We start from the raw sequence: 12,910 nt of genomic DNA on the forward strand, positions 1-12,910 counted from the left end.
CACTTTGGGGCTGGTGGTGGGGCTGGTCGCTCTGGACACGGAGGTCTTGGAGGTGGTGCTGGGGGACGTGGCCGGGGTGGTTCTCCGGGTGGTCACAGGCGGCACGGTTGGCTCTTTGGGGGTGACGGCTGCCAGGAGGAAAGTGCAGCATGACTGAYGGTGGTAGGGCAAGAGGCGGAAGGAGAGTGAGGTGGGTAGTTCCCAGGTAGAGGCACCGGGTGGGGGGCAGTCACAGGAAGGGCGGCATTGGGCCCCACTAAGTCTTTAGAGAAGAAAAAGAGGGGCTGGGGCCCTCAGTATCTCCCATCCCATTGCTTTTTTTGCCGAAAAATCCATTTGGTCTGAATTGTGCACCCCCAATAATTGAATTCCATCTTCATCTTTCTCGAGGCCCCAAGTGCAGCATACAAGCTTTCAATGTTGTGTGTGCCCAAGGGACATCAGATAATGCATTATCAGCCTGCTCCAGACTGTGCTGGAAAGGATCGATTGGAGAGTCGAGGCTATTGGACAGACAGGCATAGGCCTTGAAGGACTCTTAGCTCTCTCTGAACCAGAGCACTCACCTGTTACTACTTTACTAGTTGGAGTCTTAGCTCTGGTTGGCTCCCTTGCTACAAAGAAAGGGATGAGAGAAAAGAATGGTTGAGTCCTGGGAAAATGCCTAGGGAAAGCATGTTGTGGCACCTCCTCAAAGGAGGGTGTTCTTGTTGGCATCAAGAAGACCTGGATGTGGGGAGCCCGACTGGTCCGAGTGTGAGAGGTGTAGCTGGAGTGTGAATGTACATCTGCCTGCCCACCCTCCACTGCTGATTTTTCCATAGCCTTGGTCAGCATATGGCATCCTTAGCCAGGTGGCAGAGAGTTGGCTTTTTTTGGCCAGTGATTGTCAAGGGTGTGTCAGGACCTGGGCATCCCTTGGTCAAGAGCATGTCTTGGCCTCTTGTATTTCCCCAAACTGTCCTGAACTTCCCAGAACTGTGTTGAACTGGAAACAGGAGATGACTTTCCCCTCTCATTGCCTTCTCTTTGCTATTTTGAGTGTTCTAAGGACAGCACTGCAAGGGGAGGGGGTGGGTATTAGCTAGCATCTGGCTGCTGGGTGCAAGGGCAGGAGCTGACAGGGGTCTCTATCCCAAAGAAGGCCTGTGTCCCAGGGCAAACCCCTGAAGGGTCAAGGGCAGAGGACGCAGTCAGGGGCAACGTGCGGGCCAGATCCAGGACCCTTCCAAGTCCAAGGAGTCCCAGTGCCAAAGGCAAGGGGGAATGGAGCACAGCTACACTAACCAGAAGCCCCCACGGAACGTGCTGCTGGGGAGAGGAGGGCGCACGCTGGAAAGAGCAGGCAGAGCAGCAGGRGGGCAGGAGCAAGACTTACCGGGATGCGATGGGCTCGGCGGTGTTGAGGACACAGTTGAGGAGGGGGAAGAAGCAGACGACGGGAGGGGGCTCGTTTTGGCCGTGGAGGGTGYRGAGGACTCAGCTGGGAGAGTCTCTGTTGAAACACTGGTCGTTGCGGGAGAGGCTCTGGACGTTAGCGTTGTAGGCGTGGGCTTTGGCCTAGTCGTTGTGGGAGACTTGGTCGAGACTGTGGACGGGGYGGCAAATGGCACGTGGGTGCTGAGCGGCGTGCTGGAGGCCGAGGTGGTGGGAGGAGAGCYGGGGATCCGCGTCGTCCTTGTCAGCGGCACTTTGGGGCTGGTGGTGGGGCTGGTCGCTCTGGACACGGAGGTCTTGGAGGTGGTGCTGGGGGACGTGGCCGGGGTGGTTCTCCGGGTGGTCAGATGTGGCAGAACATGTGGCACAGTTGGCTTTTTGTGGGTGACGGCTGCCAGGAGGAAAGTGCAGCATGACTGACGGTGGTAGGGCAAGAGGCGGAAGGCAAGCGAGGCGAGCAGCTGACCYGGCACCAAGCTCCGCGTGGGGGGCAGTGACAAGAAAGGCAGGACTGGGCCCCTCCGAGTCTTGGGAGGCACAGACGGAGGAGTGGGGCAATGCCTGGGGCCGTGTCCCTCCCCATCCTCCTCCTCTCTTGGAACGCRGGGCAGGGACTGGGCCTGAGGGATGCCCACCAACAAGTGAGCTCCTCCTGCCTCTTCCTGGAGCTCCTGAGCAAGGAAGAAGAGCCTCCATGCACATGTGTGACTCCCTCCAAGCAGCTGGTAGAGAGTACGGTGTGCCTGCTCCAGGCTGGGTGAGGAATTACCATGAGATTGGCTAAGGTAGGCACTGACATAAGCCATGGGCAAGTCTTATCACCCACCCAACTGGAGCGCTAACCTATTTGGGGCTCATTGGTGTAGAGCGCGTCTTGGGCTCTTTGCAAAGAAGGCAAGGATGGGTAAGAATGGTTGAGACTTGGGAAGGTGCTTTGTCATAGTAGAAAGTGACACTTCCTCAAAGGATGCTGTCATTATTGGCACAAGAATACTTGTGTGCGGGCACCCCAACAGGACCGGGTGGGAGAGATGTGGACTGGGGGAGAGTGCGCACCTTCCCTCCCCTTGTAGCTGACTTCCCTGCATTGTGTACCAGCCTCTGGCATCACTTGCTAGCCCAAGCAAAACAGGTTGTGATACTGCTGCCACAGAGCTGTCCTTGCTGGCATATGGAGAACTTGACACTCTAAGGCGTAATTTCCTTTTTTTTTGGTACGAACTGTGCTGAAATTTTTGTGGGATTTTGTATGCCAGAGATAAAAGAAGTCCTTATCCATTAACAGAGATATTTGATTACTGATATCTGGAAGTGCCTAAATATACTCAAGAAACATTGTTCTCTCAATATTTTTCTTTGGCAATTTAGGATGTCTATCATATTTCTGGGAAAATTTTTGTGATAATTGTGATACTGAGTTATTTTTCATTATTGCACCTTATGCATATGAAACTGGTGAAGTCATTTTATCAAGCCAGAAAGGGTATTGCTTACCTCAGAAGCACGTATTAGGACATATATCAGTGCTTAAGTACTAGTTTAGTCACTGACTTAAACTAACCTGTTGAAGGCGAAGATGTCTCAGGTGTAGTAGTAGTGCTTTCCTCTCCTGCTGTGTAAAGGTAGAAGAGATTAAATGTGTGAATTAAAACATATTAAGAATATTCCAAATATAGCAAATTTCAGATCAGAAGATAAATAAACTGCATTCAAAGTATTGTGTTAATTAGTGAGATATTCCTGAAAATGCTTACTATAATATTTCAGTGTTAAACTTCACATCAAAAGAATTAAACAATGATAAGAAATCAATGCACTTCATAATAATCATGAACATGAGCATGTTTTTGATGCCTTTGTTATGATTTTCATGCTTAAGGGCAGCCTCATTTTTCAGGGATAATGGAAACATGTTTTCTGTATGTAAGTGAGGTCACTAACTGTCCTGGGACACAGGTTAGAATTGTGTAACATGAAAAAAAATTGGTCTTAAGTTTTTTTACGTCTGCATGAAACTCCAAACTGTGCAGCTGGAGTCTAGCCATAACATTATCTAATCAGCCAGGTTTTCATAGCAGTACACTGTATGATAATAAATCATGAGATAAAATAATAAAAAATATATCTTAAAAAGGGAATTGCTAAGTAGAGTTCATTAGCTAGATCCTCTTCCAGATGCTCCCTTTGTTTAAGAAAGATGTTGAATGCATCTGGGATATACATCTCTGCTGGGGTGGCCCCTCATGCAGATCAGAACACCAGCATACTTTCAGGAACACCCAAACTTTGAAAAGTACTGACATTTACACTGAAGGCAATTTTTAATCTTGCTAAATAAATCAGTCATGATGATCCAACTTCTGTATTTTAGCACTCCCTAGCCTAATCCCTTTTTTAAAATAAGTTATTTTCTGTCCATTGTTTATCAACCAAAGTTTTACATAATAGAAGTACAGCAATAAGGTTCTTTCAAAGGAGAATTATGCCTGGATTAATCAAGAGATATTAGGAAAAATATCTTCCTTGAGAATACACAGTGGTTTTAGTATTATTTTCTAGTTACTGTAGAGAAAAAGGGTGAATATATAGGTTTCTCCTCACCACATGGCATGCATTGTCCCTTCTCATGGTCAAAGTATTCATCATGAGAACAGTTGTAACAGCCTGAAGAAAGAGGAAGATAATTTTGTTTTACATTTCTCAGAGAACAGCATTTCATTTGTACCATTTATAATCTAACTTCTTACACTTCTGTTATCAAAAAATTGTATCAATCGTAACACCATATACTTAGGTAAGCACTTCCAACGTCATCCTCTGAAGAAGGGTCTGCATACATAATAACTTTTTTGTTTTCTTCAACTATATCCATTGTCTAATAAAAATACTATCTCTCCTTCCACATATTTTCTTACCTAAGAACAGCATATACTCTTGACTGGTACAAATTAGAGGATTCCTCTTCAAGATAGGCTGAGCTCAATACAAAGCTAGATGTAATACAGGTACTATATCAATTATGTATTAACATTGTAGTTGTAATGTAAAGATTAGTAAAAACTGCCTCAAAGATAACATTAATTAGAACATTACTATCTAACCGTGGCATGACTGATTAAAACAACAGCAGTGAAAATAATTATCTTATTGTTTCCTGGTTTACAACAGTATAGATTATTACCTTCAATGTTGACATATTTGTAGTTTTGATTTGGACAGTTACACGGTCTATAGTGCCAGGTGCAGTTGTCACTGCTGTAGTCATAAGAATAAGCATTCTCACTTCCTGATTTTTTATGAGAATTGTAATAGTCACAATAGACAGCTTAAAAAAAAAGGGGAGGCAAAACAGGAGAAAAGTTTAAATTTTTCAGTTATTGACATATGCTTTCTCAAAGGCTTAGGAACAGGGAGGACAAAATTCATCAATAGTGTTTGAGCTAAAAATTTTGTCATTGAAGTAATCGCTTATGATGCAAATTGAAATTTATGCTCTAGTGATGTGAGTCTATCCTTTTTGCAAGTGTACTGTCCACGCATTTCTATATATTTTTTTATGCATAATAAAGTGACATGTTGAAAAGAAAACATCAAAGATGACAACTCCCAGTACTGATTTACAACACTAATCCTTTTCTTTTCCCCATGTATAGTGTTCTGGAACACACTGCGATTTTTTCCTGTTTTAGAGTGTTCTGGCCAACACAGCTGTCTTTATTTCCTTGAAATACACAGAGAAAGTGATTTCATCATAGCTAAAACAAATACACACATATTTTTCACAGTTTCATATTCCCCCGATGACAAATTGACTTGTTCACTATACAACAGCAGCAGGAGAAATATATTGCCTTCTGTAACTGCATATTTTCTCTTATTGCTCCACGATAAAAAAGAACATCATAATTTGATTAATTTATTACTAATGAAAAGTGCAAAGTTCAAAACCCAGGTGACAAAAGTCAACTATTTGTCCATAGAGAAAATGCAACTTCGGAGGTACTTACACAAGCAATTCCGTATGTTGCTGTATTAATATACTCATAGTAATAATAGTCTCTTACACCTCCTTATGTTTCGACCAAGCAAAAACCATACTAAAAGCAAAAAGCTATCAATATACATCACATGAACCTGTTTAAAGACAGCTTAAAAACTTACGACAGAATTCAGGGGTCCTCCAGTCAATGCAGAGACCTTTATCTAAGCATGCCATGGCATACACTGCAATGGCATCACACATGCACTCACAATCCCCTCCAATGTCACAACCACAAGAGTCTCGGACACAGGCCTCATAATAGGGCATACGGTTCACCTGTGTTGGAAAATTAAGTAGTGAAAATTCTAGGATTCTTTTGTTCCTGTCTATTTGTTAAGAAAGTGTTTTTCCAGGGCTAAACAATACCTCTTAATCCTGGGGAAAGTGAAGTGCATCTGTTCCATTAAGTGAGAGTAGATAGTATTTCCTCTAAACACTAAAACAGTCAAAACAATAACACAGTCCCACTTCAGACAACCATTTTTAGTAAGAATGTAGGTCCCTGAAAACTAACAATAGAAGCTGATGATATTTTGCCAGATATGAACTTCTAAATCCATACTGATCTTGAACACATTATGTATAGTCATCTAAACAAACCCGCATTCACTCAGGCATGAATGTGCAAGTTCATCAGCAGTACACCCTCCATAGATATGTATAACCACTGCAGCTTTACTCATATTTCTCTCTTGTGTTCACTTCTGGAAAATGGAGATTTTCCTTCAGGAGGCCTGGTTCTGATGAATCTTGTGGTATTTTCATCGACAAAGTGGGTAACTTAAAACAAATAGAAGGGTTCATGATACTTGCTCTYGGACTGATCTCCTGCATCTTCTAAATAATGCTGTTGATTTACTAATGAGAACAAGGTTGGGGGGGGGGTGTTTTTTTTTCTAACAAAGCCTAAATGTTTTCAGAAAGAGTAAACTCTATTAATCAGTGTCAGGTATCATCAATGGACTCACTAATTTCTGATACTGAAGTCTTCTTTTTTTTTTTTCACTCTAATATTTTAATTATTCAGTTAATACCATACTTAGCTTCTGTACTAACAAAAGGGCAGGTGAAGTACAAATAAGGAAGGATTAAGATTAATGAGAGCCAGAATATATTTCATATATGTATCATTAAAACATTTCAGGGAAGAGAAAATCAAGTGCTGGAGTGTGAGCAAATACTGTTTGGCAGACTGTAGATTATGCCTATAAATAAAGAGAAAGCCAAAGCAATTCTTACCTTATTGTGACAGGCAGAAAAAACTTGGCTGTTGATGACGGAACATGTCTTTTCTGCCCAGGCTTTACGGTAAGGGTTCTTGCTACAGGGGTCCACTACAAAGTACACATCCCCACAGAGAGGATTCTCTTTCCAAGAATTGACAAACTCCAATTCATTTGATGCCACATACTTGCTTCGGGTTTCAAAATCATCTTTCATATTGCCATTGTAGTTCCCACACAAACCGCAGATAGTTTCCTAAATGGAACCAAGGCATTAATGTCAGTTGAGTGAGTTACAATAGCTTGCCTTCCCCTTTTATTATTGTCATTGTTTCCTGTATCTTAGTAGCAAATGTGATCTATAAATACTCTCATATGTTGGTAAAGTTTGTGCACGAAGTCTGGTTTATCAGTGGATGTATGTGTTTTTCCTCTCAAGCGTAATCTGCCGTAATTTAGAGATAAAATTCAACCAAAATATGCTGCTGTTGTATACAGCACAAGCTCTTAGCCCAAAGATTCCTCTTATGTAGTAGGGCAATTGTTTAGTAATCAGTCTCTACTGAAAATCTCTGCTGTTTTGGAGATAATGGTGAGTAGAAAATGAATCACTAGTGGCTTCTCTGAAAAACTTCGCCATCACAGAGAGTCGAGACAACTGTAATCAAATGTGCAGTTCAATCTGAATTGAAGGACAGTTTACTGAGGAAGTTATTTTCAGTACCTGTGTTTCTCTGGAGATCCTGATGAAGAAGTTCATGTGCTTGTTCCAGATAAGGGTCATGTTGTATTTTCCTGGGATAACAATATCGAACATCAGGTGAAGGGCATTTTTTTTCACTTTATATCGCACTAGAGGATTTTCCCCAGATACAGAGAAGGTTTCATCTCGCAGTATGAATGTCAAGTTCTGAAAGAAAATTTTTGCGGATATTGTAACTTATCAAGCTCTAGTATTTTCCATACTCTCCCTGTGATGTTACTAAAGATGTTGTACCACTACAGATTGTCTTGTCATTCACACTTATCTTATGGTAGCCAGATGCTGCAGAATAATGTATTGTCAGTGGTGACGCAGATCCTACAGGATAAGTGAGTTTCTTCAGGTTGCTATCCTATCTCAAAATATTTGGATTTTTTTCTTTGAAAATTTTTTTTAATGCATATGCAAGTTTTGATGAGAAACACACAAAAAATCTGTCATTGTAATACTCTCATTGTTAGATGCAGTAGCTTTCTGACTGCATTTGGTGGAAATAATATTGACATCTACATGTAACCAGAAGAGAAAAAGAGGTCTGTTTCCATGTGTTCTTAGGAATAAATGAAAAGTTACAGAGAGAAATTAGCTCTCTCACTTGAGTATTTTCATCATTTCCCAATCTCATTTGTACTTTTACATCTTTTCTCCTGTCATATTGCAGTGTTTCATCTGTCTAGATGGCCAAAAAGAAAGATTTGTCTGGATCATGCACTTACAAAACTGTATGCAAAAAACAACAAACTTTTCCAGCACAGCACTGACCAACTGACACTGCTGGTGCTACTCAGAAAAGTGGCAAATGTACATTACCTGCAGTGATCATTCCTTGGGATAAAAATCTCATCTGTCCATATTCTTCTTTCTGTCTGATAAAGAAGGACTCCGAGATGATCGGATACTGAGGGGCATAACTATCCCATAGAGCTGAGAAACTGATCTGATTTTGGAAGTTTTCAGACAACAGTGGAAATGAGGATAACTGCTCATTGCTGTAGTTTCACAAATGTATCTTGGGTAAGTTAATTGAGATCTGGAGATATTTTGAAAAAGCAGATATTATCTGGGCTTAGAGAAATTTGGAGAGGTTTTGCCCATCATCCATGATGAGAATGCCTTCGTTTTATATCATTGTTTTCCTGACTGAGTTTGGGGGAAAAAATCAGTATCTTTTGACTGAGCAATTCATCATTAAGTGGGTAAATTTAAAATTTTATGGCTTCTAGGTAGACCAGAAATCCAAGGACTGAAATACTGAGATGAGAATTAAAAAAAAAAAAGATGGTAGTTCGTACTAACACTGAAGCTCTAAGTTAAGCACATTAACTTCGCTTACAAGGCATCGCTTACAAGACACAGCTAAAGTTCCCAAAAGTGAAGCAAACTTGGGCTTAAATGGCTATTCAGCTGGATAACAGTAGAATGAGGATCTTACCCCAAGGTAAATGCTGATGGATCTGGAGCAGGTAACCCCCGATTTCCCACAGATGACATTCTCAGTAACAATTTTAAAGGAGGAAAGAGGTCTATTAACACTGCAGCCATCCTAAAAAAAAGAAACAGACTCTGTGCCAGAAGCATTTCAAGTTAAAACAGAGGAAAAGAAAGCTTAAGCATGCCATAACTGTGATTCTGCCTTTCAGCATAGTAGGCAATCTTTACTTTATATTCTCATGTGAGAGATGGCCTATCTGTGGCTGTCTCAAAATCCACTGCTGGTTGTTAATGCAGAGGTTCTAGGATATCTTACGGCTTTGGCAGCTGAAGAATTTTATTTATTTCAGAACTGTGTCTTTGTATGGAGAAAGGAAAGAGTCAATGGAGTATTATGCTTTAGTGGTATCATTTTTTTTGGAGATAACAGTGATGACCTCTGATTTGGTAGTCAAACTGACATCACTTTGCTGAAAGATATACTTGGCTGGTACATAATGGGTAGTCATCAGTGACTATTCAAACATGTTAGTAAATTTAAAATGTTTGCAATTTCATGAAAAACATACATCTTGAAAAGTATAGGCTTTCAATCTTAAGTTCTGAAATAAACAGAAAATATTAAAACATATAAGTGTATATAAAGACTCTGAGTGCTCTGTTGAATATAGATGCTTCCTAGGATATTTTCATCAGCCATTTAAATACAGCTATTTCTTGATGCTGAGATACTGCCAAAAGAAATAGTAAGATGGACGTTACCATAGCTAGTATGTATTCACAGTTGCCGTCAAACACAAAGCGCTGTCCATCGAAAGTGGTAATGTGACCTTCTCCATAGAGATTACATGTTGAGGAACACCTGGATTTCTGAACACATTTCCATTTGCCTCTTGTGCAAGTGCTGGGAGCAAGAAGAAAAAACATGCTCAGATTTCAAAGGCATGCCTCCTTAACACTTCCTTTTATATGCATGCATTTTTATAGGTAAGAAAGACATTCATTTAATTGACTTGTGTACACTCTAGCCAAGTTATAATTAATAAAGGAACCATTCTGAAAAGCTAGGGACTGCTGAGAAAACTAATGCATGATAAAGAAGAAATATTAAGTCACTTTTTGCTTTCTTTTTTCATTAAAGAAAGAACATGAAGCTCATTTCTTTCTGTTGTTGCTAAGAATAGATGTCACTGTCCTGTGTAGTTTGGGTGGTGGTATTTTTTTATACTAGATTAGAAACTGCAAAGGGAAGAGAGTTGTTGAGAATATTACTAAAAAACAGAAACAATATTTTTGGGAGGTGTTTTTTATCTAGAGAAGAGGAAGAAGATTGTGTCCTCATCTTTACTTAGGTGTAGTTTTTAATACTTGATCTTATATAGTTTACAGTTAAAGGCTCTCCTTGATGCCATCTTATTCCTGGATATGCAGATGGCAAAGATTATCCTTGAAGCCAGTACAGCTGACTAGTAGACCATGACCATTTCATCTATGCACATACATTGTCAAGTGTTATGTTTGTCTTTATCACTTCTATGCTTTGTTGCTATAGTTCAGCTGTTGCCATTTCCTATTCTCCTGTCAATTAAATGGTTTTATTGTCCATTTGTGCAGTTTAGTGAAACAGGACCAGCAAGGGAAAACTATGACTCTTACCACATCTCACATTCAGTTTGGATCTGCTCATCTCTTCCATAAGCAAGACCACCGTATTCACAGGGACACTCCTCAGCTGGTACACACCTGCCATCAAGATTCTCATATAGCCCATTAGTACAGACACAGCCTGATTCGCACCTAGTAGGTACCTGGTAAAGATCAACAAATTGAAAAATGAAAAGAAATATAAGGAGATCTGTTACGTCTTACATTGTATGCGACTAGTGTCAACAGTCAACATGTGCTAAGTTTTGATTTGAATTTTATGATTTTATTGGTGCTAATATACTAATTAATTGTACTAGTTTCACTAAAGTTGTAAAATATACCTGTTGTGTGAGATAGTAAACATACTCGAAGACTCTTTGAAAAAATTTATCTTTCAATGTTACCAACTTCTTGGATAAATATAGTGTAAGCTTCTTTATATGAAGGAAGTCTATTAGGTTATAATTCTCCCAGTCAGTCTGTTTCCTTAAAAGCGTAAGAAAAGCCATAACAGGACAGACCAAAAGTTCCTCTAGCCTGTATCTCCTGCATCCTGTAACTGTCACTAGCAGGTATTTGGGGAAGAACAGAACAGGAAGCATATACTTAATGTTCTATCAATTTCCAGTGACATGCAGCTTATGGAGTACCTGAACCAGAGGTGATAGTCATGGATTTTTATTCTATGAATTCATTTAATCCCTTTCCTTTCTGAAGGTGTATATACATTTTTAGTGTCTACAGTCTGTGCAAAGAAGTCTGGTGTTTAACTATGTCATGTTAGAAGAAATATCTCCTTTCATTTTACTAGAAGGAGCTGAATCCTGGACTTCTTGAGTTCCAGGTAACAACCAGAACATTCTTCCCCTCTCAGAGGATCTATATCACAGAGCTGTGAAACTCACACATTCAATTCCAGTGGCTAACATCTGACAGGTAGGGGCACATGTAGCTCCATACTTGTTTTCTAAACTGTCAGAACATGATACATATTTCTTAGGAGCTTTGCAGCTTTCTAGAAAAAAGGAAGAAAAAGAAACAGGAGATTGTGAAGTTGCGATTTTATAATATAGAGGAAAAGAATATGGTTCAAAGTAAGCTGTAGCCAGACCCATACCTGCAGGATTTTGAGGTTTGCCAGTGCAACTTAGCCTCCCATTAACACAGTAGCTAGGGGGGAAAAAAAAGCAAGGGGGAATTTCAGTGCAATTCTCTCCTAAGAAAGAAATTTTTAAGTTTTTGCACGATGACTTCAGGTTTTTCACCACTGGAAGTGTTTCATCTATATTACTAGCTCCCCCACATCCTCCAAAATGAAACGTGAATTTGTTTCTCTTTACTTTTTGCAGTATACAGCATCAGTTTTGAAAGCGAACAGTGGGCCATCATCTGGTTTGTAGGTAGTTGTACAGACATTGTTGGCAAAATCTCGTACTAGGATCTACCAGGAATAATCAGATTTTATCTAATATTCTCTAATTTTTTCCTTAGCATTTCCAAGCTTAAAGTCATGTTTTTTTCAAATCATTCCTTTAATAATGTTTGTATTTTAGGAAGGAGCAGAAAAGATGTCTCAAAAAATAATCTTTTTCTATTAAAAGCAAAGCAGACACATGAAAACACCTCTTCCCCATTTTCAGTTTGCTCATCTTTGAACTTGACAAACTTACCAGGTAATCCCACCAGTTATTGTTGACTGGTCAGGCAAAATGTATTTTCTATCTTCTAAATAGCAGGGACAATGAGATTTACGAACACATTCATTTTTGTGGTTCAAGTACGTTCCTTTAGGACAATGGCAGCCTTCAATAGGGATGTCAGTTGGATGACATTCCAGGGCTCGGTTGGAGAGTGACAAGCATGTCCTGTCACATGCCTGAGTGTTGTAGCTGAATGTTTGATTGCCAGTACAAGTAATGGCTGCAAAACAAGACGAAAGTGTCTGTTAAATTTCATTTCTTTCTCCTCTTCCCTGTGAAAGATGCTAGGTTCAGAGCAATGTGCTGCACACATTCTATCAATAGCTTCAATGCTTACTCTGTCGAGAGCTTCAATGCTCTTACTCCTCTCTCTGAGGATGTGGAGCTGTAGTGAAAGATATTGCAGAGAAGGGCTTAACGCCCACCCTGTAGCTGTTTGTAAGTTTTATAAAGGTTAAATAATATCATCTTATTGCTTCTTTGTGTATCTTGGAATGCAATCATGCAAAAAGAAGCTTTGTAGAAATACCAATATGTTTTATATGTTTTTTATATGTTTTTATATAACTTTGAAAACGGTGCTGCTGTCTAAATTGCATAATAGCAAAATCACATCTGCAGCCAGAGCCCTTCCTTGTTCTTTCTTATCCTGCGGCACATTATAGCT

The 12,910-nt window shown here is 40.2% G+C and overlaps 1 protein-coding gene across 1 annotated transcript in view; it reads right to left on the bottom strand.

The window, feature by feature from the left end:
* Positions 1-3: 3 nt before the first annotated feature.
* Positions 4-12,910, bottom strand: part of MUC6 (mucin 6, oligomeric mucus/gel-forming) — a gene marked incomplete at its 3' end in the record, with an annotated part of 36,145 nt that continues 23,238 nt past the window's right edge. The window contains exons 17-30 of the mRNA XM_026084272.1: positions 12,214-12,463; positions 11,661-11,713; positions 11,449-11,558; positions 10,553-10,704; positions 9,659-9,800; positions 8,898-9,008; positions 7,427-7,612; positions 6,719-6,958; positions 5,599-5,755; positions 4,619-4,762; positions 4,039-4,101; positions 2,999-3,046; positions 1,379-2,251; positions 4-128 (exon numbers count right to left, since the gene is read on the bottom strand). Of these exons, the coding sequence (XP_025940057.1) occupies positions 4-128; positions 1,379-2,251; positions 2,999-3,046; positions 4,039-4,101; positions 4,619-4,762; positions 5,599-5,755; positions 6,719-6,958; positions 7,427-7,612; positions 8,898-9,008; positions 9,659-9,800; positions 10,553-10,704; positions 11,449-11,558; positions 11,661-11,713; positions 12,214-12,463 (2,654 nt within the window). The remainder of the gene's footprint in view (positions 129-1,378; positions 2,252-2,998; positions 3,047-4,038; positions 4,102-4,618; positions 4,763-5,598; positions 5,756-6,718; positions 6,959-7,426; positions 7,613-8,897; positions 9,009-9,658; positions 9,801-10,552; positions 10,705-11,448; positions 11,559-11,660; positions 11,714-12,213; positions 12,464-12,910) is intronic.

The sequence above is a fragment of the Apteryx rowi genome, unplaced genomic scaffold, assembly GCF_003343035.1.
Source record: "Apteryx rowi isolate R43461 unplaced genomic scaffold, aptRow1 scaffold_1188, whole genome shotgun sequence".
Lineage (NCBI taxonomy): Eukaryota > Metazoa > Chordata > Aves > Apterygiformes > Apterygidae > Apteryx > Apteryx rowi.